The 24837-nt window shown below is 44.9% G+C and overlaps 1 protein-coding gene across 14 annotated transcripts in view; it reads right to left on the bottom strand.

The window, feature by feature from the left end:
* The window catches only part of LOC109893722 (transmembrane protein KIAA1109 homolog), a 117273-nt gene that overhangs the window by 40530 nt on the left and 51906 nt on the right, over positions 1–24837 (bottom strand). For 9 of the 14 annotated variants that reach the window (XM_031828829.1, XM_031828827.1, XM_031828831.1 and 6 more), the window contains exons 33-58: positions 23015–23158; positions 22757–22887; positions 22464–22666; positions 22085–22282; positions 21746–21957; positions 21306–21608; positions 18902–19054; positions 18500–18740; positions 18155–18309; positions 16497–16701; positions 16080–16247; positions 15756–15946; positions 15503–15678; positions 14796–15378; positions 13092–13290; positions 12724–12999; positions 7628–7721; positions 7138–7188; positions 6422–6628; positions 5919–6154; positions 2086–2330; positions 1653–1758; positions 1461–1558; positions 1163–1351; positions 860–1028; positions 537–748 (exon numbers count right to left, since the gene is read on the bottom strand). In XM_031828829.1, the coding sequence (XP_031684689.1) occupies positions 537–748; positions 860–1028; positions 1163–1351; positions 1461–1558; positions 1653–1758; positions 2086–2330; positions 5919–6154; positions 6422–6628; positions 7138–7188; positions 7628–7721; positions 12724–12999; positions 13092–13290; positions 14796–15378; positions 15503–15678; positions 15756–15946; positions 16080–16247; positions 16497–16701; positions 18155–18309; positions 18500–18740; positions 18902–19054; positions 21306–21608; positions 21746–21957; positions 22085–22282; positions 22464–22666; positions 22757–22887; positions 23015–23158 (5145 nt within the window). The remainder of the gene's footprint in view (positions 1–536; positions 749–859; positions 1029–1162; positions 1352–1460; positions 1559–1652; positions 1759–2085; positions 2331–5918; positions 6155–6421; positions 6629–7137; positions 7189–7627; positions 7722–12723; positions 13000–13091; positions 13291–14795; positions 15379–15502; positions 15679–15755; positions 15947–16079; positions 16248–16496; positions 16702–18154; positions 18310–18499; positions 18741–18901; positions 19055–21305; positions 21609–21745; positions 21958–22084; positions 22283–22463; positions 22667–22756; positions 22888–23014; positions 23159–24837) is intronic. The other 5 variants (XM_031828832.1, XM_031828840.1, XM_031828830.1 and 2 more) reach the window with 4 other exon arrangements.

Here is a 24837-nt window from a genome sequence, read left to right as displayed (position 1 = left end):
ACACACAAACAGTTTCAGGACAAGGTCTGAAACAGAAACAAAATATGAGTCTAAGGGTCAAAGACTAAATTTAACACCGTCAGGGTTGTTGTAGTAAAATACACAGTAATGTAATAACTATTATTTGTAATATGTAACTATTCTTAGTAACATTGTGTGTCCAAGATGTGTGCCCTCTTTCTCTACAAGCCCCAACTTGGAACATTCATTAATATACAGTACTTAAAAAGTATATACCATTTTAACATGCCACATTTTTTACTTTTTTTTATTTTACCTTTATTTTACTAGGCAAGTCAGTTAAGAACAAGTTCTTATTTTCAATGACGGCCTAGGAACAGTGGGTTAACTGCCTGTTCAGGGGCAGAACGACAGATTTGTACCTTGTCAGCTCGGGGATTCGAACTTGCAACCTTCCGGTTACTAGTCCAACGCTCTAACCACTAGGCTACCCTGCCACCCCAAAGGCTTTCTCACGAAAACATTAGGGTGCAAAATAAAGGACCACGTTTTTAAGATCATCATTCTCCTCCTACCAGTGAGTTGTTAGTGATGGGCAAACAGATTCCAAGGTCGTTGACGGTGAGCTGTAGGAACAGGGTGCTGAAGGCCTGGGCTGAGGTCTGCTGGATGCCCGGCAGCTTGTCCACCACCTCCTTGGTGGCCATGTGGATGTCTTTGTTCAATGCCAGACGCTGCTCGTTCCAGTTATCGTAGGCCGCCTTGTAGTTCAGCCAGAAGAGTACAGCTGCAACGAGAAGGGAAACAGTGATGAAGTTTTCTATAACAATTTTCTTGGGGAGGTTTTGCAATTTAGAGAATTAGATTCCGAGAATCTGAAAACTTATTAAGGCCTGACCTCTGTCAAAGGCCACAGGCTGAGCAAAGACGATTGGCCGGTTGAGAGTGATGAGTACTGCCTCTTTGTCTGAGGAGCCACTGATCTCCTCCTGAAGGGCGTTCCGTAAGCCAATACGAGTGCGGAAGTAGGCCACCTGGTGGAAGTCTGAACCCGCCTCCTCGTACACCTGTGGAATAAATAAATAGTTATATCTCACAAAACAGGGGCAGACACAATACTTTATTGATCCTCAAAAGGAGGAATCTGATTGCACCAGCTAATTGAAACAAACACAACCTATATTAATTCGCTGTAGCCTACCTGATGTTTGACTATTTGGCCCAGGGCGAGGTTCAGGTCCACTTGGCACTTCCCAAACAGTTTGAGGTAACTGCTGCTGCCGCCGGGCTGGGCTTTACATTGGATCCTGTTGGAGAGTTCCAGCTCTATCAGCCCTGTCTCGAAGCGCACTGCTCTCATGGATGGAGTGGTGGCTGTCATCTGGATCCCCTGCAAACCACAAGAATTCAGGAAAAAGTCATCAGTTTCATTCCCATACTCAAGCAATAAGTAACAAGAATGTAAACTGCAGCACATTTCTTGTTTTAAATACTGGTACCTTAAACATCAGACTGAGTGAGTAGAGCAAAATCTTGGGCTTGTCAGCGTCTGTTGAGATGTCGTGCTCATTCCACAGAGGGATGGGCTGCTCTCCTCCTGCATAGACAAACATTTAACCCAAAGTGTCTAAGCAAAATACTGAAACACAACAACAACTTTCAATGTCCTTGTGTTATACAGCGGGTCAGACCTGATACTTTCTGGATGACCTCATTGACTTCCTTCATGAAAACCTTCTGCAGGAACACCAGGTGGTTCAGGAGGTCCGTGGTGAGGTTGTGCTCAAAAGAACCAATCTACGTGAAGGGGGATTGAAATGAATGAAAATAACAGAAAGGCACACGGACTGAATATGCTGCCAATTACCACTTTATCTACAATGTTTCGATTCACAAGTATCTTCGTCAGGTCGAACGGACTGAGTACTCACATCCACAAATATATACAAATTTCACCCCGCATGAGCATTACGCGCGACGCCAATTTAAATCTAGCTCAAATAATATCCAAACAAATGAACAAACAATCAAAATAGAACAAAACTGTGTTGACATATATTTTATATTAATAAAAGGTATAGTCTGCAATACCGGAGCTACTCTACTTGAATATGGCAGCCTCACCTCAGCCACACAGCGCAGGTAATTCCCCTGGAGGTAGTTGCCCTGCTTCATGGGGATTGGGAAGTCGTCAGTAAAATCCGAGTGGCCCTCGTGGTCCTCCATTATGTATTCTCCAGACATGGTGACTGGCGGGAGGTTGAGGTTGGCCGAGGGTGGCATGGCGGACAGGGTGTCCACCGGGGACACCTTGGACTGGAAACACAGCTTGTGGTTGGGCAGCTCAAACGTGAACCTTGTCTGGGCTCCTGCAGAGAACAATGAGAATTAAATTAAGATGCATTGTCAGACCACAAATAATACGATCCTCATAATACAAGTACAATATCCCATTACCCCAGTCGGAGGTTAAAGCTGGGTGCTAACTACTGTGCCTTCAAAAAGTGTTAATAGCCCTTGACTTATTCCACATTTTGTTGTTACAGCCCAATTTCAAAATGGATTAAATAGATTCTCTCAACCATCTACACACAATACCCCATGTTTTTATACATTTTTACACATTTATTGAAAATGAAATACAGAAATATCTCATTTACATAAGTATTCATACCCCTGAATCAATACTTTGTAGAAGAACCTTACAGCTTGGGTATGTCTGTATCAGCTTTGCACATCTGGATTTGGGGATTTTCTCCCATTCTTCCCTTCAGATTTTCTCGAACTCTGTTAAGTTAGATGGGGAGCAGCAGTGAACAGCAATCTTCAAGTCTTTCCACAGATTTTCAATGGGATTCTTTTTTGCAAACTCAAGGCATGCTGTCATGTTCCTTTTTCTAAAGGAGGCTTCCGTCTAGAAACTCTCCAATAAAGCCCAGATTGGTGAAGTTCTGTAGAGACTGTTGCCCTTCTGGCATGTTCTCCCATCTCAGCCAAGGAACTCTGTAGTTCTGTCAGAGTGGTCATTAGGTTCTCAGTCACCTCCCTTGACCAAGGTCCTTCTTGCTCGGTTGCTCAGTATGGTCGGATGGCCAGCCTTTGGCAGAGTCTTTTTCCATTTCCCAATGATAGAGACCACTGTGCTCTTGGAAACTTTCAACACTCTAGAAATGGTTTTATACCATTCCCCAGATACACTACATGGCCAAAAGTATGTGGACTCCACTTCAGATTAGTGGATTTGGCTATATTTCAGTCACACTCGCGGCTGACAGGTGTATAAAATTGAGCACACAGCCATGGAATCTCCAAAGACAAACATTGGTAGTAGAATGGCCCGTACTGAAGAGCTCAGTGACTGACTTTCAACGTGGCACCGTCATAGGATGCCACCTTTCCAACAAGTCAGTTCATCAAATTTCTGCCTTCCTAGAGCTGCCCTGGTCAACTGTAAGTGCTGTTATTGTGTGAAGTGGAAAAGTCTTGGAGCAACAACAGCTCACCCGCGAAGTGGTAGGCCACACAAGCTCACAGAACAGGACCGCCAAGTGCTGAAGCGCATAAAAATAGTCTGTCCTCATTTGCAACACTCACTACCAAGTTCCAAACTGCCTCTGGAAGCAACGTCAGCACAAGAACTGTTCATTTGGAGCTTCATGACATGGGTTTTCATGGCCGAGCAGCCGCATACAAGCCTAAGATCACCATGAGTAACGGTGTAAGGCTCGCCGCTATTGGACTCTGGAGAAGTGAAAACTCGTTCTCTGGAGTGATTAATCATGCTTCACCATCTGGCAGTCCGACGGACGAATCTGGGTTTGGCAGATGCCAGGGGAACACAACCTTCCCCAAAGCATAGTGCCAACTGCAAAGTTGGGTGGAGGAGGAATAATGGGGATATTTTTCATGATTCGGGCTCGTTCACTTAGTTCCAGTGAAGGAAAATCTTAACGTTACAGCATACAAAGACATTCTAGATGATTTTGGGGAAGACCCTTTCTTGTTTCAGCCTGACAATAGCCCTGTGCACAAAGCAAGGTCCATACAGAAATGGTTTGTCAAGATCAGTGTAGAAGATATCTTGACTAGCCTGCACAGAGCCCTGATCACAACCCCATCAAACACATTTGGGAAGAATTGGAACACCGACTGCGAGCCAGGCCTAATCGCCACTGATCCTCGTGGCTGAATGGAAACAAGTCCCCGCAGCAATGTTCCAACATCTAGTAGAAAGCCTTCCCAGAAGGCCATTAATATGGAGTTGGTCCCTCCTTTGCTGCTATAACAGTTATAGCAGCAAAGGAGGGACCAACTCCATATTAATGCCCATGATGTTGGAATGAGATGTTCGACGAGGCATGTACATGTAGTCCATATTATGGCAAGAACAGCTCAAATAAGCAAAGAGAAATGACAGTCCATCATCACTTTAAGACATGAAGGTCAGTCAATACAGAACATTTCAAGAACTTCGAAAGTTTCTTCAAATACAGTAGAGAAAAACCATGAAGCGCTATGATTAAACTGGCTCTCATGAGGACCGCCATAGGAAAGGAAGACCCAGAGTTACCGCTGCAGCAGAGGATAAGTTCAAAAGAGTTACCAGCCTCAGAAATCAGCAATTAACTGCACCTCAGATTGCAGCCCCAAAAAATTATTCACAGAGTTCAAGTAACAGTGGGCGCCCGAGTGACACAGTAGTCTAAGGCACTGCATCTCAGTGCTAGAGGCGTCACTACAGACACCCTGGTTCGAATCCAGGCTGTATCACAACCGGCTGTGATTGGGAGTCCCATAGGGCGGCGCACAATTGGCCCAGCATCGTCTGGGTTTGGCCGGTGTAGGCCGTCATTGTAAATAAGAATTTATTTTTAACTGACTTGCCTACTTCAATAAAGATTTAAACAATTACAAAAATAAAAATAATAAAAATAAAAAGACATCTCAACATCAACTGTTCAGAGGAGACTGCGTGAATCAGGCCTTCATGGCCGAATTGCTGAAAATAAACCACTACAAAAGTACACCAATAAGAAGAAGAGACTTGCTTGGGCCAAGAAACACGAGCAATGGACTGATGTAAATCTGTCCTTTGGGCTGAAGAGTCCAAATTTTTTATTTTTGGTTCTAACCACCATGCCTTTGTGAGACACAGAGTAGGTGAACGGATGATCTCCGCATGTGTGGTTCCCACCGTGAAACATAGAGGTGTGATGGTGTGGGGTTACTTTGCTGGTGACACAGTCTGTGATTAATTTAGAATACAAATAACACTTAACCAGCATGGCTACAACAGCATTCTGCAGCGATACGCCATCCCATCTAGTTTGCGCTTAGTGGGACTATACTTTATTTTTCAACAGGAGAATGACCCAAAACACACCTCCAGGCTGTATATGGGCTATTTGACCAAGAAGGAGAGTTTATGGAGTGCTGCATCAGATGACCTGGCCTCCACAATCACCCGATCTCAAACCAATTGAGATGGTTTGTGATGAGTTGGACCGCAGAGTAAAGGAAAAGCAGCCAACAAGTGCTCAGCATATGTGGGGAACTCCTTCAAGACTGTTGGAAAAGCATTCCAGGTGAAGCTGGTTGAGAGAATGCGAAGAGTGTGCAAAGCTGTCATCAAGGCAAAGGGTGACTACTTTGAAGAATCTCAAATATATTTTTGCATACATTTCGTTTTTTGGTTACTACATGTGTTATGTCATAGTTTTGATGTCTTCAATATTATTCTACAATGTAGAAAATAGTAAATATAAGGTGGTGTGTCCAAACTTTTGACTGGTACTGTAAATGAGATATTTCTTAATTAAATTTTCAGTAATATTGCAAACATTTCTAAAAACATGTTTTAACTTTTAAAAATATTTTTTATACATTTTTGATTCAGGCTGTAACAACAAAATCTGGAATAAATCAAGGGGTATGAATATTTTCTGAAGGCACTGTACCTGTCATGCCGTGACTCTTCATGCGGCCCATCTTGTACTCAGCCTTGAGGGAGGGCAAAAGGGCTGCTCCTATGGTGATGCCGTCCATCATAGCGCTGAACTTGAGGACGATGGGCTTCTTCTCAAGACCCTCTGGCAGCTGGGGGAACTCATTGGCCTCCACGGGGGTCTGGTTGATGCTGGACGCCTTGTCAGAGGGCTGAGGGGTGGGGGTGTCTTCCCTGTTGGGGGGTGACCTAAAAGAAATAACATAGTTCAGGATGAAGATGTTTTGCTTAGTCCATGAAGGAAATTCAGAGGAAAGAAAATGGTTCTCTCACTGAAATGCTTTCCTGTCATACTAGACACATAGGTGAGGACCACACTGAGCATGCAGTTCTGCCTACCCAGCCCCAGTTCTTGGGAGGGGCTCACCTAGGAGATACCTATAGATTTCAATGGGACTCAAAGTTTAAATAATACAATATCCTGTGAATAATACAACAATTTCCTCCTAGACTCACACGTTGGACGGCTGGCGGATGAGGTCGGAGATCTGCTTTGAGAGCTGATGGGAGCTACGGACCATCATGCTGTGCAGCGTGGCTGGGTGCTGGGGGATGTTGATCATGATGGCGCCCACCTTGAACACAGCTGCGTTGTTGGTCTTCAGGCCCCGCTGAGCGCTGTACAGGGCCTGGGACTTAGCTACGTTGCATTTCACAACCGTTCTGGAAAGGGCAGAGTAGAGTGTCAGCAATTCTAATATGACTGTTTGACAACAGGTTAAGACAGGACAACATCTATAGAACAACAATGTACAAAAAGTGTTTGGGTCATTTTTGTTAGACAGCAGGCATACTACACACTAAGCACATAACGACATCCATGTTATGGGGGCATAAGAATGACAGGGTTTTATAGGCTCTTCCATTACTTTGCCCCCAAAAAAATTAACAATAAATTAGATCACGATTACAGGATGAATCGCTGCGATATAGCTGATCTATAAAGATAATCTAGCCGCTATACACATGAAGGAAGGAACACAGAAACAGGAGAAAAGGACAGTGGGGGATTACCAATTTAACACGATGAAGTACAATAACACAGCTAGAGCTGTACACTGAAGAAACACTGCGTTACCACAGACTCCAGACAAAATGAAAGTTGTGTTTTAACTAGGTACTACTGTGGCATTGCTATGATGTGCCAAGGTGCAGTAGTTATAAACACATACAGAAACTCTTGTTTGGCTGTGCTGGTAGGAGATGTGGGGAAATCCTCCAGTCTATGTAAAATGACGGAAGAGAAAGCAGGGAAAGTAAAAAAAGAGAGCAAATGAAAAATTGAGTATTCACGCAGAGATACTGACAACAGACTAGATTAGAATATCTATCCACCTTCCTTCGCCTGCCAAAAGTATTTCCAGTGATGCCAGCAGAATATTTGCAGTAATTTGAATATTTCTAGGATTTGATTACTGTGAAGTAACTGTAGGAATAACTCACACAGTATGTTGACATGCAATCAATGGCACAGTGGGGTAGGAAATTAAAACGTTCCATATAATTATTTTTTACAAGTTATCAAAATGACAGGCAAATGAACTAGAAAGGTTATTTTAGGTCTTACAATTCACAGAGACCTAATGCACACTATCAAACTTCAAACCTCAATACAAAAATGCAAATGAAGCAGCTATGTGCCTAAATTTGAGCAGTACTTACTGAATGTCTGGTGTTATACCCTCCAGGAGCACAATGTTAACTCCTCCTATGTGGGCTGATGCACAAGTTTCTGTCATCTTCTGGTGCAGTATGTCTGAAAACAGATTTTGGAGATATCATCCAGATATGGTACTGCAAAATGTAATACAAAGAGGCAGTGTATTGAACTAGTGACCAAGAGCTAATGGTGCGCCGGTCACTGGTTTGTTCACCCGCGCCGGAACGCAATTGTTATTAACCGATCCGCTCCCGCCCAACTATATGTGATAAAGTGAAAATCTGAGGCTCGCACCCGACCATAACTTGCTAACATAGAAAATGCGCTGTAGTCTACAGTCAGAGACAACGTAACCATTTTTGACAGGGGGTGCATGATTTTATTTGCCTGATTTAGACATGTTTCTGTTTATAATTTCTGACATTTTGATAGGCTATTTGTTTGTCAACTTGTCTACAATTAGATACAAGCAGCTTATCTTCTGTCATTATATGTTGACCTAGAAGACTATATAAACCCTTGCTCACCAGAACAATGCCATAAATCGGTAGAATGAATGCTTCAATTCAGTTGACATCGGTAAAGTTCTCTGGCATGCTTCTTCTGCGGCGCAAAGACGTTCAGGGACCGGGGAGAAAATGCAATAACAAAAAAAAAAACAATCTAACTTCGCATTCTCTCACGATGCTGAAAAGAATGAGAACATATTTCTCTAGTCCTGTTCCCGAGTCCAAATTTAGCCTACATTTGGTATATAATTTTACTGCAAGAAATGCTTAATTCTGCAGGAGTTAACATTAAGGCTATGTCAGAGGTTATAGCCCTACATACTAGGACCATGCCCCAGGACTACCTGACATGATGACTCCTTGCTGTCCCCAGTCCATCTGACTGTGCTGCTGCTCCAGTTTCAACTGTTCTGCCTTATTATTATACGACCATGCTGGTCATTTATGAACATTTGAACATCTTGGCCATGTTCTGTTATAATCTCCACCCGGCACAGCCAGAAGAGGACTGGCCACCCCACATAGCCTGGTTCCTCTCTAGGTTTCTTCCTAGGTTTTGGCCTTTCTAGGGAGTTTTTCCTAGCCACCATGCTTCTACACCTGCATTGCTTGCTGTTTGGGGTTTTAGGCTGGGTTTCTGTACAGCACTTTGAGATATCAGCTGATGTACGAAGGGCTATATAAATACATTTGATTTGATTTGATTTGATACAGTTACAGTCCAGATTTCAGTTTAAATTTAACCGATCTGAACAACAGGCTACAGTTCCCTTGACGTGCCATAGGCCTATTTGAAATCCCCATCGTGTGACTGTTGAATTTGTATAGATTCTCACAATCACACATAACATAGCCGGCGATACTATCATCCTTTTTTACCATGTTAACAAATCTTTCCTAAACATTACTTTTCTGGCCCTCCCCTCCCTTTATTTCGCAGCTTTTCTCTTATTGAATTCAACTCTGACATTGTCCTTTTTTCCTCTGTGGATCGACATTAACTTTTTATGCCCGTTCCCAAATGCATTTGGCAATTGGTGTAGGCTAATTGACACACGTACAATTAGGCCCTGAAGCTTAGACTTACGCTCTAATGTCAGATAGCCTAAAATAATGAAAGAAAAACCTCAATGTATCAAATCAAAATTTTATTGGTCACATACACATGGTTAGTAGATGTTAATAGGAGTGCAGCGAAATGGTTGTGCTTCTAGTTCTGACCATGCAGTAAAATCTAACAAGTAATCTAACAATTTCACAACTACCTTTTACACACAAGTGTAAAGGAATGATTAAGAAAATGTACATATAAATATATGGATGAGCGATGACCGAACGGCACAGGCAAGATGCAGTAGATGGTATAGAGTACAGTATATACATATGAGATGAGTAATGTAGGGTATGTAAACATTATATAAAGTGGTATTGTTTGAAGTGACTAGTGATACATTTATTACATCCAAATGTTAATTATAAAAGTAGCTAGAGAGTGAGTCTGTATGTTGGCAGCAGCCACTCACTGTTAGTGATGGCTGTTTAACAGTCTGATGGACTTGAGATAAAATATGTTTTTCAGTCTCTCGGTCCCAGCTTTGATGCACCTGTACTGACCTCGCCTTCTGGATGATAGCGGGGTGAACAGGCAGTGGCTCGGGTGGCTGTTGTCCTTGATGATCTTTTTGGCCTTCCTGTGACATCGGGTGGTGTAGGTGTCCTGGAAAGCAGGTAGTTTGCCCCCGGTGATGCGTTGTGCAGACCTCACTACCCAATCCTTACGGTTGTGGGTGGAGCAGTTGCTGTACCAGGCGGTGATACAGCCCGACAGGATGCTCTCGATTGTGCATCTGTAAAAGTTTGTGAGTGTTTTTCTTGACAAGCCAAATTTCTTCAGCCTCCTGAGGTTGAAGAGGCGCTGATGTGCCTTCTTCACCACGCTGTCTGTGTGGGTGGACCATTTCAGTTAGTCCGTGATGTGTACGCCGAGGAACTTTCCACCTTCTCCACTACTGTCCCGTTGATGTGGATAGGGGGGTGATCCCTCTGCTGTTTCCTGAAGTCCACGATCATCTCCTTTGTTTTGTTGTCGTTGAGCGTGAGGTTATTTTCCTGACATCACACTCCGAGGGCCCTCACCTCCTCCCTGTAGGCTGTCTCGTCGTTGTTGGTAATCAAGCCTACCACTGTAGTGCCATCTGCAAACTTGATGATTGAGTTGGAGGCGTGCATGGCCATGCAGTCATGGGTGAACAAGGAGTACAGGAGAGGGCTGAGAACACACCCTTGTGGGGCATCAGTGTTGAGGATCAGCGGGGTGGAGATGCTGTTTCCTACCCTCACCACCTGGGGGTGGCCTGTCAGAATGTCCAGGACCCAGTTTCACACAGTGGGGTCGAGAACCAGGGTCTCGAGCTTAATGACGCGTTTGGAGGGTACTATGGTGTAAAATCTGTCCAGATGGGTTAGGGCAGTGTGGTTGCGATTGCATCGTCTGTGGACCTATTGGGGCGGTAAGCAAATTGGAGTGAGTCTAGGGTGTCAGGTAGGGTGGAGGTGATATGATCCTTGACTAGTCTCTCAAAGCACTTCATGATGACGTAAGTGGGGCTATGGGGCAATAGTCGTTTAGCTCAGTTACCTTAGCTTTCTTGGGAACAGGAACAATGGTGGCCCTCTTGAAGCATGTGGGAACAGCAGACTGGGATAGGGATTGATTGAATATGTCCGTAAACATACCAGCCAGCTGGTCTGCGCATGCTCTGAGGACGTGGCTGGGGATGCCGTCTGGGCCGACAGCCTTGCGAGGGTTAACACGTTTATATGTTTTACTCACGTTGGCTGCGGTGAAGGAGAGCCTGCAGGTTTTGGTAGCGGGCCGTGTCAGTGGCACTGTATTGTTCTCAAAGCAAAGAAGTTGTTTATTTTGTCTGGCAGCAAGACATCGGTGTCCGTGACGGGGCTGGTTTTCTTTTTGTAGTCCGCGATTTACTGTAGACCCTGCCACATACGCCTTGTGTCTGAGCCGTTGAATTGCGACTCTACTTTGTCTCTATACTGACACTTAGCTTGTTTGATTGCCTTGCAGAGGAAATAGCTACACTGTTTGTATTCGGTCATGTTTCCAGTCGCCTTACCATGATTAAAAGCAGTGGTTCGCACTTTCAGTTTTGCACGAATGCTGCCATCAATCCACGGTTTCTGGTTGGGGAAGGATTTAATATTCACCGTGGGTACCACATCACCGATGCACTTGCTAATAAACTTGCTCACCGAATCAGCGTATACATCAATGTTATTATCTGATGCTATCCGGAACAGATCGCAGTCCACGCGATCGAAGCAATCTTGAAGCGTGGAATCAGATTGGTCGGACCAGCGTTGAACAAATCTGAGCACGGGCGTTTCCTGTTTTAGTCTCGGTCTATAGGCTGGGAGCAACAAAATGGAGTCGTGGTCAGATTTGCCGAAAGGAGGGCGAGGGAGAGCTTTGTATGCGTTGCGGAAATTAGAGTAGTAATGATGTAGCAATGATCCAGAGTGTTGCCAGCCCGGGTCACGCATTCAATAGGAGCCTTGTTTTCAGATTAGCCTTGTTAAAATCCCCAGCTACAATAAATGCAGCCTCAGGATATGTGGTTTCCATAGAGTCCAATGAAGTCCTTTCAGGGCCGTCGAGGTGTCTGCTTGGGGGGGATATACACGGCTGTGATTATAATCGAAGAGAATTCTCTTGGTAGATAATGCGGTCGGCATTTGATCGTAAAGAATTCTAGGTCAGGTGAACAACAGGACTTGAGTTCATGTATGTTGTTATGATCACACCACGACTCGTTAATCATAAGGCATACACCACCGCACTTCACGCCGATGTGTGAAGAAACCGGGTGGCTGTACGGACTGATAACGTATCCCGAGTGAGCCATGTTTCCATGAAACAAAGGATGTTACAATCTCTAATGTCTCTCTGGAAGGCAAACCTTGCTCAAATTTCATCTACCTTGTTGTCAAGAGACTGGACATTGGCGAGTAGTATACTCGGGAGCGGTGGGCTGAGCCTGACCAGAAGACCGCGCCTTCTGCGGCGCCGTTGTTTTGGGTCGCCTACTGGGATCCGATCCATTGTCTTGGGTGGTGGTCCAAACAGAGGATCCGCTTCGGGAAAGTAGTTTTCCTGGTCGTAATGTTGGTAAGTTGGCGTTGCTCTTATATCCAAAAGTTCCTCCCAGCTGTATGTGATAAGACTTAAGATTTCCTGGGGTAATAGTGTAAGAAATAATATATAAAAAAACGAAATACTGCATAGTTTCCTAAGAACACGAAGCGAGGCGTCCATCTCTGTCGGCACCAAACACATGTTACATTACTGTAACTCAGTAATATAGCCTATATAACTTGCAAAATCATTTTAAAAAAATGTGACATTTATGGGTGTTTTCAGATAGGCTATCGTTTTCTCTTCACCCAACCCGCCCGCCACCCACCCTTCATCCACACAGTATTTAATAACCCTAAACACGCCCGCCCCACGGATATAACCTCAGGGACTGCAGGTTATGAGTCAACCCACGCATCACTACTAAGAACCTCACCCTTCATCTTTTCCTTGAGTGTGAAGCTGCCGTGGATCTTCTTCAGCTCTGCCTCCATGGTCAGGCCCCCGATGTCGGCCTCCAGGTGGGTGCGGTTCACCATGCCGATGCCAAACACGATGAGGGTGACGTGCTGTGGCTCAGAACTCACCAGGCTGCGCCGTCTGCCCCCAGCACCTAGCCCAGATGAGGGCTTGTTAGTGGGGGTGGTGGGGTCCTCCTGCTCGTTCTCAAAGATCACCCTGCACAGGGGATCCGAGGGACTGCGGCCACCATCTGCACAGATCACACACAAAAAATACTTTTAATAATTGATATTTCTAAGTGCCTAGGGGCTAGAGATGGGTGAGGAGGAGAGAGAGCCTTACCCGAAAGGCAGTTCTCAGGGGAGCTCTTCTCCAGGATACCCGTGGGGTCAGAGATGAGGGAGTAGAAGTTGAGCAGCTTGTACATGTTCTGCCAGCACTCTGCAGAGGGCTCGCTCTGCTCTGACACTGTGATGGAGTCAGAGTCATCCATTTGGATGGCTGTGTGGTCAGCTACGTCCCGAGAGCCCTTCCGCGACACCTTCATCAATTGATTCATTCAATTTACCAATAGAAACAGAGCATACATCATCTGATAGATCACTGACAAATATATACTGAACAAAAATATAAACGCAACATGTAAAGTGTTGGTGCCATGTTTAATGAGCTGACATAAAAGATCCCAGAAATGTTCCATACGCACAAAAAGCTTTTCTCTCAAACTTCGTGCACAAATTTGTTGACATCCCTGTTAGTGATCATTTCTCCATTGCCAAGATAATGCATCCACCTGACAAGTGTGGCATATCAAGAAGCCGATTAAACAGTATGATCATTACACAGGTGCAGCTTGTGCTGGGGACAATAAAAGGTCACTATAAAACATGTGCAGTTTTGTCACACAATACAATGCCACAGACAACTCAAGTTTTGAGGGAGTATGCAATTGGCATGCTGACTACTGGAATGTCCAACAGAGCTGTTGCCAGAGAATTTAATGTTAATTTTTACCATAAGCCACCCTCCAACGTCGTTTTAGAGAATTTGGCAGTCCGTCCAACCCGGCCTCAACCGGAGACCATGTGTAAGCACACCAGCCCAGGACCTCCACATCCAGCTTCTTCAACTGTAGGATCGTCTGAGACCAGCCCCCCAGACAGCTGATGAAACTGTGATTTTGCACAACCAAAGAATCTGCTTGTCGTCCTCATCAGGGACTTCACCTGACTGCAGTTCGGCGTTGTAACCAACTTCAGCGGGCAAATGCCACCTTCGATGTCCACTGGCACGCTGGAGAAGTGTGCTCTTCAGGGATGAATCAAGGTTTCAACTGTACCAGGTAGATGGCCGACAGCGTGTATGGCATTGTTTGGGCGAACACTTTGCTGATGTCAAAGTTGTGAACAGAGTGCCCCATGGTAGCGATGGGGTTATGGTCTTGGCAGGCATAAGCTACGGACAATGAACACAATTGTATTTTATCGATGGCAATTTGAATGCAGAGATACCGTGATGAGATCCTGAGGCTCATTGTCGCGCCATTCATCCGCCATCACCTTATGTTTCAGCATGATAATGCATGGCCCCATGTCGCAAGGACACACCAAAAAATGTAATACAAAATGAATACAAAAATTGAAGCTGAAAATGTCCCAGTTCTTCTAAGGCCTGCACACTCCCCAGACATGTCCCCCATTGAGTATGTTTGGGATGGTCTGGATCGATGTGTACGACAGTGTATTACAGTTCCCGGCAATATCCAGCAACTTCGCACAGCCATTGAAGAGGAGTAGGACAACATTTACCAGTCTCAGTCAACAGCCTGATCAACTCTATGCTCTGCATAAGGCAAATGGTGGTCACACTAGATACTGACTGGTTTCCTGATCCGTGAAATCAATAGATTAGGGCCTAATGAATTTATTTCAATTGACTGATTTCCTTATACGAACTATAACTCAGTAATATCTTAGAAAATTTTTGCATGTTGAATTTATATTGTTGTTCAGTGTACATACAACATTCCAAAATGAAGACACATACTGGTTGATGTACCTTGGAGGTCCGACGCTCCGAGCGACCCAGCGTGTTGCGTCCCCGGGGCTCCCTCCGACCCAGTGTGTCTAATCCTGAAGGGGGGAGGTTGGGTGGTTGACCCCCTCCTCCACCTCGCTTGCTTCTCTGAGCCGTGTTCCCGCCGCCAGCCCCACTCCGCCCGGCTCCGTTGATGCTTCCCCGTGAGCTGCGGCTGAAGTCAGAAGAGCGGAAGTGTCGGTAGGGCCTTGCCTTGAAAGTGGGCGTGGGGGAGGCAGAGCCGGCGGTGTAGCGACTCAGCTTGATGTCTGTCTGCGTGGCCTTGATGTCGTCCACCATGGTACTGAACTGGTGGATGAGGCGCACCAGGGCCATGTCCACACGCTGGCTGATGGCCTGGCAGGCGATGGTGAAGTCGCAGTGGAAGGTGTTGTAGTGGCGCCGGTTGAGGTCGTGGAAGGCGAAAGGAACGGCCGTGGAGTTGGGGGGGCTAGTGCTGGTAGACTTCTCCATCAACACAGAGTTTAGACTGAAGGTCTCGATCAGCAGGGCCGGTTTGAACTCCAGCGGAGGGAGGTTAGGCATGCCCTGTCTGCAGGAAGAGATGGAGAGGGGTAGAGAACAAGATTACTTATGAGTGGTAAATAATGGGACAAATAATAACCAGGCATACAGTATCTTTATTTAGATAAAAGGTTAATAAAAGGTTCATTTACCTTTTGGAGCGTTTGTTCTTCCGCTCCTTGGACGTGTCTGAGTCCACAATGTCTGCTCTGAGACACTCCAAGGTGCCGGAGAAAGAGAGGTGCTCTCCAAAATACATCTTGTAGCTGAGAGGAGTGGTATCCTGAGCCTGGATCCCTGTGTGACTCAGCAGAGGCTTGAACACAACCTGTGTGAATTGAGGAAAGGGAGAGGGAATCATTAGATTTATCACAAACACAAACACCCTCACTCTCAACAAGTTACCTGTGCGTCAGCGAGCTGCACAGCGGCGGGACACTGATTGCCCTCCTCGATGTCGGCCATCATTATGTCATCCTGGCTGGTGCTGTGCTGAGAGTGCTGAGACTGTGTTCCATCAAGAGTGTTCTGGTCGCTGGACAGCACCGTGTTGAAGTCTGATGCTGATGGGATGGTGGGGAGGTTACAGGTGACGCCTGAGGAGCAATGGGTAACAGACACTTAGGGTGACCTTTTTCTTTTACCGTGAGCTTCGGGGTTGGTTAGCGAGCTGCACAGCGGCTTGCTGATCAACATTCGCCCCTAAGATTCTCAAAACATTCCCTCTACCTGTCTGCAGGCTGTTGTGCTGGGAGCGGTTGATGGGGGACTCCTGGGGTACAGCGTTCCCTCCACCCCGGTTGCCCACAGCGTTGGACATCCAGTTGTAGAAGCTGACAGAAGAGGGCTCTGACAGCAGGGGGTGTTCCGTCAATACATCTGGGCCCACACTGTTACCTAAAGGGGGGCACAAACATGTAATCTAATGTTGCAGTCCAATTCTCTACCAATTCTCTATCATTGTGGCTCGAAAAGGATTAGAACTAGTATAAAAATATGGTGGAAATTCCATATAAGCCATACTTTTCGACAATGTTCACACTTTGGGGACGAGGGTATGTAATGGGAAGGCAACCCAAGTCTGAACCAGGTGTGGGAAACCCTGGTCTATCCCATGGTAACGTTCTAAGGACAATGGCAGTCTACCTGTGCTCTTGGTGGTGGGATCGTTCCTCTGGGGTGTACCCTCCAGCAGGTTGTGCAGGCTCGGGAAGCTGCCAGTCAGGTAGCTCAACAGACTCTCCTTACGGGGACTGTCCTTGGCAGGCATGCCCACGCGACTCACATGGGCAGGAGAGTCAGCCGCCGTGTCCCCGCTGGTGTAGCTCAGGGACTGGTATGGGTGGGAGCCCTGAGGAAGACACACACCCATATCAATAGTGTGAAAACAAATGCTTTCATATTGTATACTAATGGAAAGTGGTACTTCCCTGTCACCCCTGTCCACCTATATATACTGAACAAAAATGTGACCCGATTCAGGAAACTAGGCGTATGTCGCAAGTCACGACTTCACAGGAGAGCCGTTTGAACGTACAAATATATTTTTATGAAAATGCGGTTTTTGGCACTAACATGTGACCTTTCATGTGCCTTAACAACAAACTTGTATGCCATCTGTAAATATGAATAAAATTGTTAAAATTACAAGCCTTGTTGGTTAAGCCACAGAAAAAGAGAGCAACCTTCCAACTAGCCATGATTGGCTGAGATGATGAGTGATACAGGAAAGATAGCTACATTTTCAGATATTACACGTTTTGACAGAAAGTTGTTTCATTTCAAGCTAAAGTGTACTGTTAGCTAGCTAGCTAACATAACGTGGTGTATGTACAACACCCGTTGAATATGGTTGGTGTCAGTAAACGTATGCAAAAAAGTGTAATGAAATTGTTGCCAGCAGAGTTGGTTAGGCTGTTTTCATGTTATCCAGAGGTAAGCAAATCATAAGCCAGAGCGTCAAGTGTGCGCTCCAAGAGCGAAACGAGACGGGTGGGGATAAAGTTAAGAGGGTGTGAATGATGCTGAATGGGTGTAGACAAACAATAGCTCTTCACTAGATACCAAAACATTCAAAGGCGATTTTTCTCAAAAGTGAGTTTATCAACTTTCAAAGCAGAATTACTTTCCCATTGTTCCTCAAATGCAGCGTATGATATACCATTTTGTAGCTATGAGTCTCTACTTTTATCCAATGTAAAAAAAAAAACACAATTTCAAATTTCGCTACATAAGACTGAATTCCAGGTGGTGAGTCACAAATATAAATGCGACATGTAAAGTGTTGGTCCCATGTTTCATGAGCTGAAATAAAATATGCCAGAAATGTTCCATATGCACAAAAAGCCTATTTCTCTCTAATTTTGTGCACAAATGTGTTAATATCCCTGTTAGTGAGCATTTCTCCTTTACGTACAACCGGCCTCACAACCGTAGACCACGTGTAAACACGCCAGCCTAGGACCTCCACATACGGTTTCGTCACCGCCGGGATTGTCTGAGACCAGCCACCCAGACAGCTGAAGAAACTGAGGAGTATTTCTGTATGTAATGAAGCCCTTTTGTGGAGGAAAAACATTTTGATTGGCTGGGCCTGGCTCCTCAGTGGGTGGGCCTATTGGCTGCGCCCTTGCCCAGTCATGGGAAATCCATATATAAATGCCTAATGAATTTATTTAAATTGACTGGTTTCCTTATATAAACTGTAACTCAGTAAAATCATTGAAATTGTTGCATGTTGCGTTTATATTTTTCTTCAGTAGACAATACAGACAGACAGGTGGATACACAGTTAAGACACACACCTTTACCTTTATTTTGAGGGCAGATTCACTGTGTGTGTGGGACTTGGACAGTTTCCTCATGATCTCCACCCCGCTGACTGGTCCAGATTTGTCTCCTGTGGGCGGGGGGCGGCTGCATGCGCCCTCCAGCAGCATGGTGTGTTCACTCACTGTGGCTGGACAGCATTTACAACATGATATAACCCATTGGACCAACATACTGCATGCATTATTGTCATCCCAATCATCAAATTCATTAACATGTGGGGGGACTTTTCAGTACACTTGTTTTGATAAAGTCTCTGTCGTATTCATTTACCAGAATATTCATAAAAATAAAAAAAAACTCAGGGAAAAGGTTCCTACCTGCGTCGAACTCGAACTCGGCCCCGTCGGCGCTGGTGTCACTCTGCAGCGCAGCTCCGTTGTCCAGGCCCTGGACCTGGTAGGTCTGCTGCAGGGGAGTCTCCTTGGGTTTGGGCAGCTGGTTGGGCCTCATCAGGCCGATGGCCTTGAAGCCTTGGGTCACCACAATAAACTTCATCCACTGACGGGCCAGAGCTACCAGACCCTTTTTCAGGGTCACCAGGGCAGGCAGCCCGTCATTCTAAAGAGGAGAAGATGAGATGGGTTAAAAGGATAATTAGGAGTTAACTTAGGGTAGATCCATGAGAGCTACTTCCAGCCCAGCACTAACAAACCAGATTCAGTCAATCATGGCACAGACTGAAGTTCTCAAGCCTCTAAATGCAAACACACACGTCTCACCATAGTGGCCTCCTCTATCACTGAGTAGTCAGCCTGCTGTAGGTAGCGATGCAGGATGTTACACAGCAGACAGGAGGGGTTCTCGTGGAGGTAGCGTGCTCGCTTGGTCACCCTGTTGTACTTGCTCCGAAAGGGGATGTGGATACTCTTTTTCTGTAGAGAACAAAGGAAATAAAAGGGAATGTGTCTCATACACTGTGCATTTGGAAAGTATTCAGACCCCTTCGCTTTTTCCACGTTTTGTTATGTTATAGCCTTATTCTAAAAGTATTATTTTTTTATTTTTTTAATCATCCTCATCAATGTACACACAATACCCCATAATGACAAAGCAAAAACAGGTTATTAGAATGTTAGCAAATATATAAAAAAATTAAAACAGAAATCCCTTATTTACATAAGTAATCAGACCCTTTGCTATGAGACTTGAAATTAAGCTCAGGTGCATCCTGTTTCCATTGATCATCCTTGAGATGTTTCAACAACTTGATTGTAGTCCACCTGTGGTAAATTCAATTTATTGGATATGATTTGGAAAGGCACACACCTGTCTATATAAAGGCCCCAAAGCTGACAGTGCATGTCAGAGCAAAAACCAAGCCACGAGGTCGAAGGAATTGTCTGTAGAGCTCTGACACAGGATTTTGTCGAGGCACAGATCTGGGAAGGGTACCAGAAAATGTCTGCAGCATTGAAGGTCCCCAAGAACACAGTGGTCTCCATCTTAAATGGAAGAAGTTTGGAACCACCAAGATTCGCCCGACTGAGAAATCGGGCCTTGGTTAGGGAAGTGACCAAGAAACCGATGATCACTTTGACAGAGCTCCAGAGTTCCTCTGTGGAGATGGGAGAACCTTCCAGAAGTACAACCATCTCTGCAGCACCACCAATGAGGCCTTTATGGTAGTGGCCAGACGGAAGCCACTCCTCAGTAAAAGGCACATGACAGCCCGCTTGGAGTTTGCCAAAAGGCACCTAAAGGATTCTCAGACCATGAGAAACAAGGTTCTCTGGTCTGATGAAACCAAGATTGAACACTTTGGCCTGAATGCCAAGCGTCACATCTGCAGGAAACCTGGCATCATCCCTACGGTGAAGCATGGTGGTGGAAGCATCATACTGTGGGGATGTTTTCCAGCGGCAGGGACTGGGAGACAGGATCAAGGGAAAGATGTACGGAGCAAAGTATAGAGAGATCCTTGATGAAAACCTGCTCCAGAGCGCTCAGACTGGGGTGAAGATTCACCTTTCAATAGGACAATGACCCTAAGCACACAGCCAAAATGCAGGAGTGGATTCGGGACAAGTCTCAATGTCCTTGAGTGGCCCAGCCAGAGCCCGGACTTGAACCCGATCGAACTTCTCTGGAGAGACCTGAAAATAGCTGTACAGCTTGAGAGAATATGCAGAGAAGAATGGGAGAAGCTCCCCAAATACAGGTGTGACGAGCTTGTATCGTCATACCCAAGAAGACTCGAGGCTGTAATCGCTTCCAAAGGTGCTTCAACAAAGTACTGAGTAAAGGATCTGAATACATACAATGCATTGCAAAAGTATTCATCCCCATTTGGGGTTTTTCCTATTTTGTTGCATTACAACCTTAAATAGATTTTGATTTAATGTAATAGACATACTCGAAATAGTGAAACGAGAAAAAAGCCATTGCTTTAAAGAAAAAAATAGGCTCCCCAAAGATATGGAAGATGGTACTCTTGTCAGATGAGACTAAAAAATTTAGATTTTTGGCCATCAAGGAAAACGCTATGTCTGGCACAAACCCAACACCTCATCACCCCGAGAACTGGGATTCTCATGCTGTGGGGATGTTTTTCCATCGGCAGGGACTGGGAAACGGGTCAGAATTGAAGGAATGATGGATGGTGCTAAATATAGGGAAATTCTTGAGGGAAACCTATTTCAGTCATCCAGAGATTTGAGACTGGGACGGAGGATCCAATTGAGAATCTATGGTATGACTTAAAGATAGCTGTACACCGGCAGAACCAATCTAGCTTGAAGGAGCTAGAGCAGTTTTGCCTTGAAGAATGGGCAAAAATCCAAGTGGATAGATGCGCCAAGCTTATAGAGACATACACCAGGATTTTTTTTTCTCCATCCATTTTAGAATAAGGCTGTAACGTAACAGTATGTTGAAAAAGTCAAGTGGTCTGAATACTTTCCGAATGCACTGTAGACACAGAATCACCTTTATTTGCCAAATACATTTACATATACCCTGAATTGACCTGGTAAAATGGTGCTGACAGCAATAGACAAAATATACAGACAGAATATAGACAGACAAATGTACACAATCTACATATAGTATATACACAATACATGAAAATATAGGACTAATTAATGGATAAAATGCATTGGAGCCCTCAACCTGTGCAGTACTGACCTCCAAGGCTTCAGTCATGATGCAGCCCATGACAGCACACACTCTCAAGGTGCCCTCCATGTCCAGCTTACGCAGAGAAGACTTGAGCTGGTCGATGGGGACCAACCAGGCTCCGATCGCCGGTGTTGCTGTGCTCAGGAGATTCAGCTGCCTGGAGATGGCCTGGGATGGGGAGCGTACGTTGGTTGGGGCAGCGAAGCTGAACCAGATCTCCTTGATGGTGAGCTTCATGCTGCTGGAGTCAGGGGGCGGGGGCATGAGGGGGAGGTCCTTCTTCAGGTCGTCAGACTCCACCCCTTCATCCTGCAAGAGCAATCGACACCACACAGAGGCCAATGAGAGGGGAGCAAGAGAGAGAAGCAAGTGTATATTTTGTCTGAACGCTTTCCGTTACTGAAATGAGGTTGGATCAAGTACAACAGTTGAAAGTGATGAGTTACCTGATCGTCAGAGTCTGAGTTTCCCTTGGCATCAGAGTTGGGGCTTGTGGCGTCGTTAGGCAGGTTGTCATCAGATACATCAGTGCTGTAGCCACTGCCCGTCTGAGAGCCTGATGAGCCATTGGATTTGGACATGCCAGTGTTCACGCCAGTACCCGACTGCCCCATCATGCCAAACGCACTGTACAGCACTGCACCCGACTGACGTCCACCTGCACATATCCACACACAATCAGGCAGAGTTGGGGTTAATAACATCAATTCAATCAATTCAAAGTTAATCTAAATTCCAATATGTATATACAGTGCATATGCATATCTTTCGTAATGACAAATTACCTTTGACGGTGAGGTTCTCAATTCCGCACTCAAACATGATCCAGCCCCACTTCTCCAGGGAGGCAGCGGTGCGGACCAGGTCTGCAGCCGCGTAGTTTTCCGTCTCGTCCACAAGGGCAAACTCATCTATTTCCTCCAGACTGAACAGTACTTTGGACTTCTCAAAAGGGATGGCCGTGATGGCACATGTCCCTATGTCTTAACCACAGGACAGGAAAAATGAGTAAATTTGAACGTTTTGCTTCACAACTGGCTAACACTTAATATTAAATTAGGGCAGAAGTCTCTAACTCCAGTCATGGACAGCCTGCTGGGTGTGAAGGCTGGTGTTTCAAAAAACACATTGTAGAGCATTCAATAAAAAAGAGCATATTCCCACCTTTGGAATCCAGGCCTCGTAGCTGGCAGTGGATGCGGTGGATGTTAAGCTTGGCAGCAATCTCCTTGCCCTTCTCAATGCCGGCGTTGGAGCGCAGTGAGCCTGAAGACTGTGGCTGCATCTTGGTGGCCGAGGCGTACTTCTCCAAGTTTACGGAGGGACGTCCGTGCTCTGCAGTATTGGGTGTCTCCTCCACTATGCCCCTGTGGAGACAGACAGGAGGGTATGCACAGAGTGTAACTATGTGTGTGTGTCTTAAGGAGACAGGTGCAGTCTGGTGGAAATGAGGTTACCTGTTCATGCGAAACTGTGTGGCGATCCTGTCGAAGCAGAGAGCAACCAGAGAGACGTGTGTGATGTGGTTCTTACTGGAGCTGAAGGGAGAACACTCTTCTATAGAGGCCTGGAGCAGACACAGGTTCACCTGTACAGCCAGAGAGAAAGATTTTTGGGGCATTAGAGATGCAACTCTAGGAATCAGCATTGAACTACAGTCAAATTAGTTTAAATTCTGTTTAATTCCAATACAATTTTCCTGGCACAATTCCTACCTTAGGGATTGACACGTTAGCTTGCAGGCCCTTGATCTTCACGTTGTCTGGTTTGACCTTCAGGTCCGTTTGGCCATGTGGCATGTTGAGGGAGCCTGTGGTACCCTCCGTCTTGGACAGCTTGTGCTCCTGCTTGGCTGAGCTCTATAATGGGGGAAACATTTCAAAACAGGACAATCTTAGGGTAAATCTAAAATTGCACTCTATTCCCTTTACGGGTCTTTCTATAAACTACAGTACCCATGAGGAATTCCTACGCTGGACAACTTGTAACTGCTGTTGATAAGTTACTGATAATAATCAGCCAATTTTTTTCATGTCACTAATTTAAGGTAAGATGGGTTCATAGCTATATTCAGTAAAATTCACGAGTTGATATAAAATATTGACCCTTTATCATGTTTGGTGACTTGATGGATTTGTCCAAAATCATATGACATTACTTTTCTGTCCTCACATTTATGGCAGCGTAAGTTGTCATTATATCATATATTAAGCATTATTCAGTTAAATTAGACATTTAACTTGAGCACTGTAAGAATCTTGGATCTAGCTGTCGTACAGTTTTTTTGTATAGAAATCTCAGAAATGCAGTGTAACTACGTAAAATTCCGTAACATTTCATGTCTCCTTATGTTACGGGGTGAAAACCCAAATCCAAAATAATAAATGCAATTGCAAAACCGAACGCTTCTAACCGAAATGGTCACCGTACCTTGATACTTAAAACCAAAATCAATACTGTCATTATAGGGGTTCTTCAATAATTATGTATAATACTTGTTGGATGCACATTTGGTGTCCAGCTGATTAGTCGCGCCATGATATATTCACATATCTGATCCAGGAAGGAATTTTCAGAAGGACAGTTAAGTGACAAACAGCTGTTGTGATAGCGCATGTGACGCAACAACAGCCCAAGTGCTGGAAAAAAGGTGCTTGCAAAAAATGTCCCGAATATTTTGGTGTCTGGTTTGTTATGCTGGTGAAGAAAGTTGTGCCTGGATCCACATTGGATCTAATATCCCTACTGAATTGATATTGATCATCTGTTGTTGTCTGCTTGATTTACAGCAGGGTCTCGTTAGATCTAACAGAGAAAGTATCAAGGTAATGTGTTCATGTTTTCTGTGCCTCGGATTAGACACAGAGTCTACTGTGTGCAATTGCATAGGATAGACTATTGCGCAACACCCAACACTATTCCTATTAACTATTCTAGATATAATGACAACAAGTGACATAGTCTAGTGGGCTTCTTCACAACATGATCTGGTAATGAAATAACATGACAAATACAGTGCCTTGCGAAAGTATTCGGCCCCTTGAACTTTGCAACCTTTTGCCACATTTCAGGCTTCAAACATAAAGATATAAAACTGTATTTTTTTGTGAAGAATCAACAACAAGTGGGACACAATCATGAAGTGGAACAACATTTATTGGATATTTCAAACTTTTTTAACAAATCAAAAACTGAAAAATTGGGCGTGCAAAATTATTCAGCCCCCTTAAGTTAATACTTTGTAGCGCCACCTTTTGCTGCGATTACAGCTGTAAGTCGCTTGGGGTATGTCTCTATCAGTTTTGCACATCGAGAGACTGACATTTTTTCCCCATTCCTCCTTGCAAAACAGCTCGAGCTCAGTGAGATTGGACGGAGAGCATTTGTGAACAGCAGTTTTCAGTTCTTTCCACAGATTCTCGATTGGATTCAGGTCTGGACTTTGACTTGGCCATTCTAACACCTGGATATGTTTATTTTTGAACCATTCCATTGTAGATTTTGCTTTATGTTTTGGATCATTGTCTTGTTGGAAGAC

Source organism: Oncorhynchus kisutch, linkage group LG7, assembly GCF_002021735.2.
Source record: "Oncorhynchus kisutch isolate 150728-3 linkage group LG7, Okis_V2, whole genome shotgun sequence".
Classification (NCBI taxonomy): Eukaryota; Metazoa; Chordata; class Actinopteri; order Salmoniformes; family Salmonidae; genus Oncorhynchus; species Oncorhynchus kisutch.
Note: the sequence above shows the minus strand (reverse complement) of the source record. Positions and strands in the feature narration are given on the sequence as shown.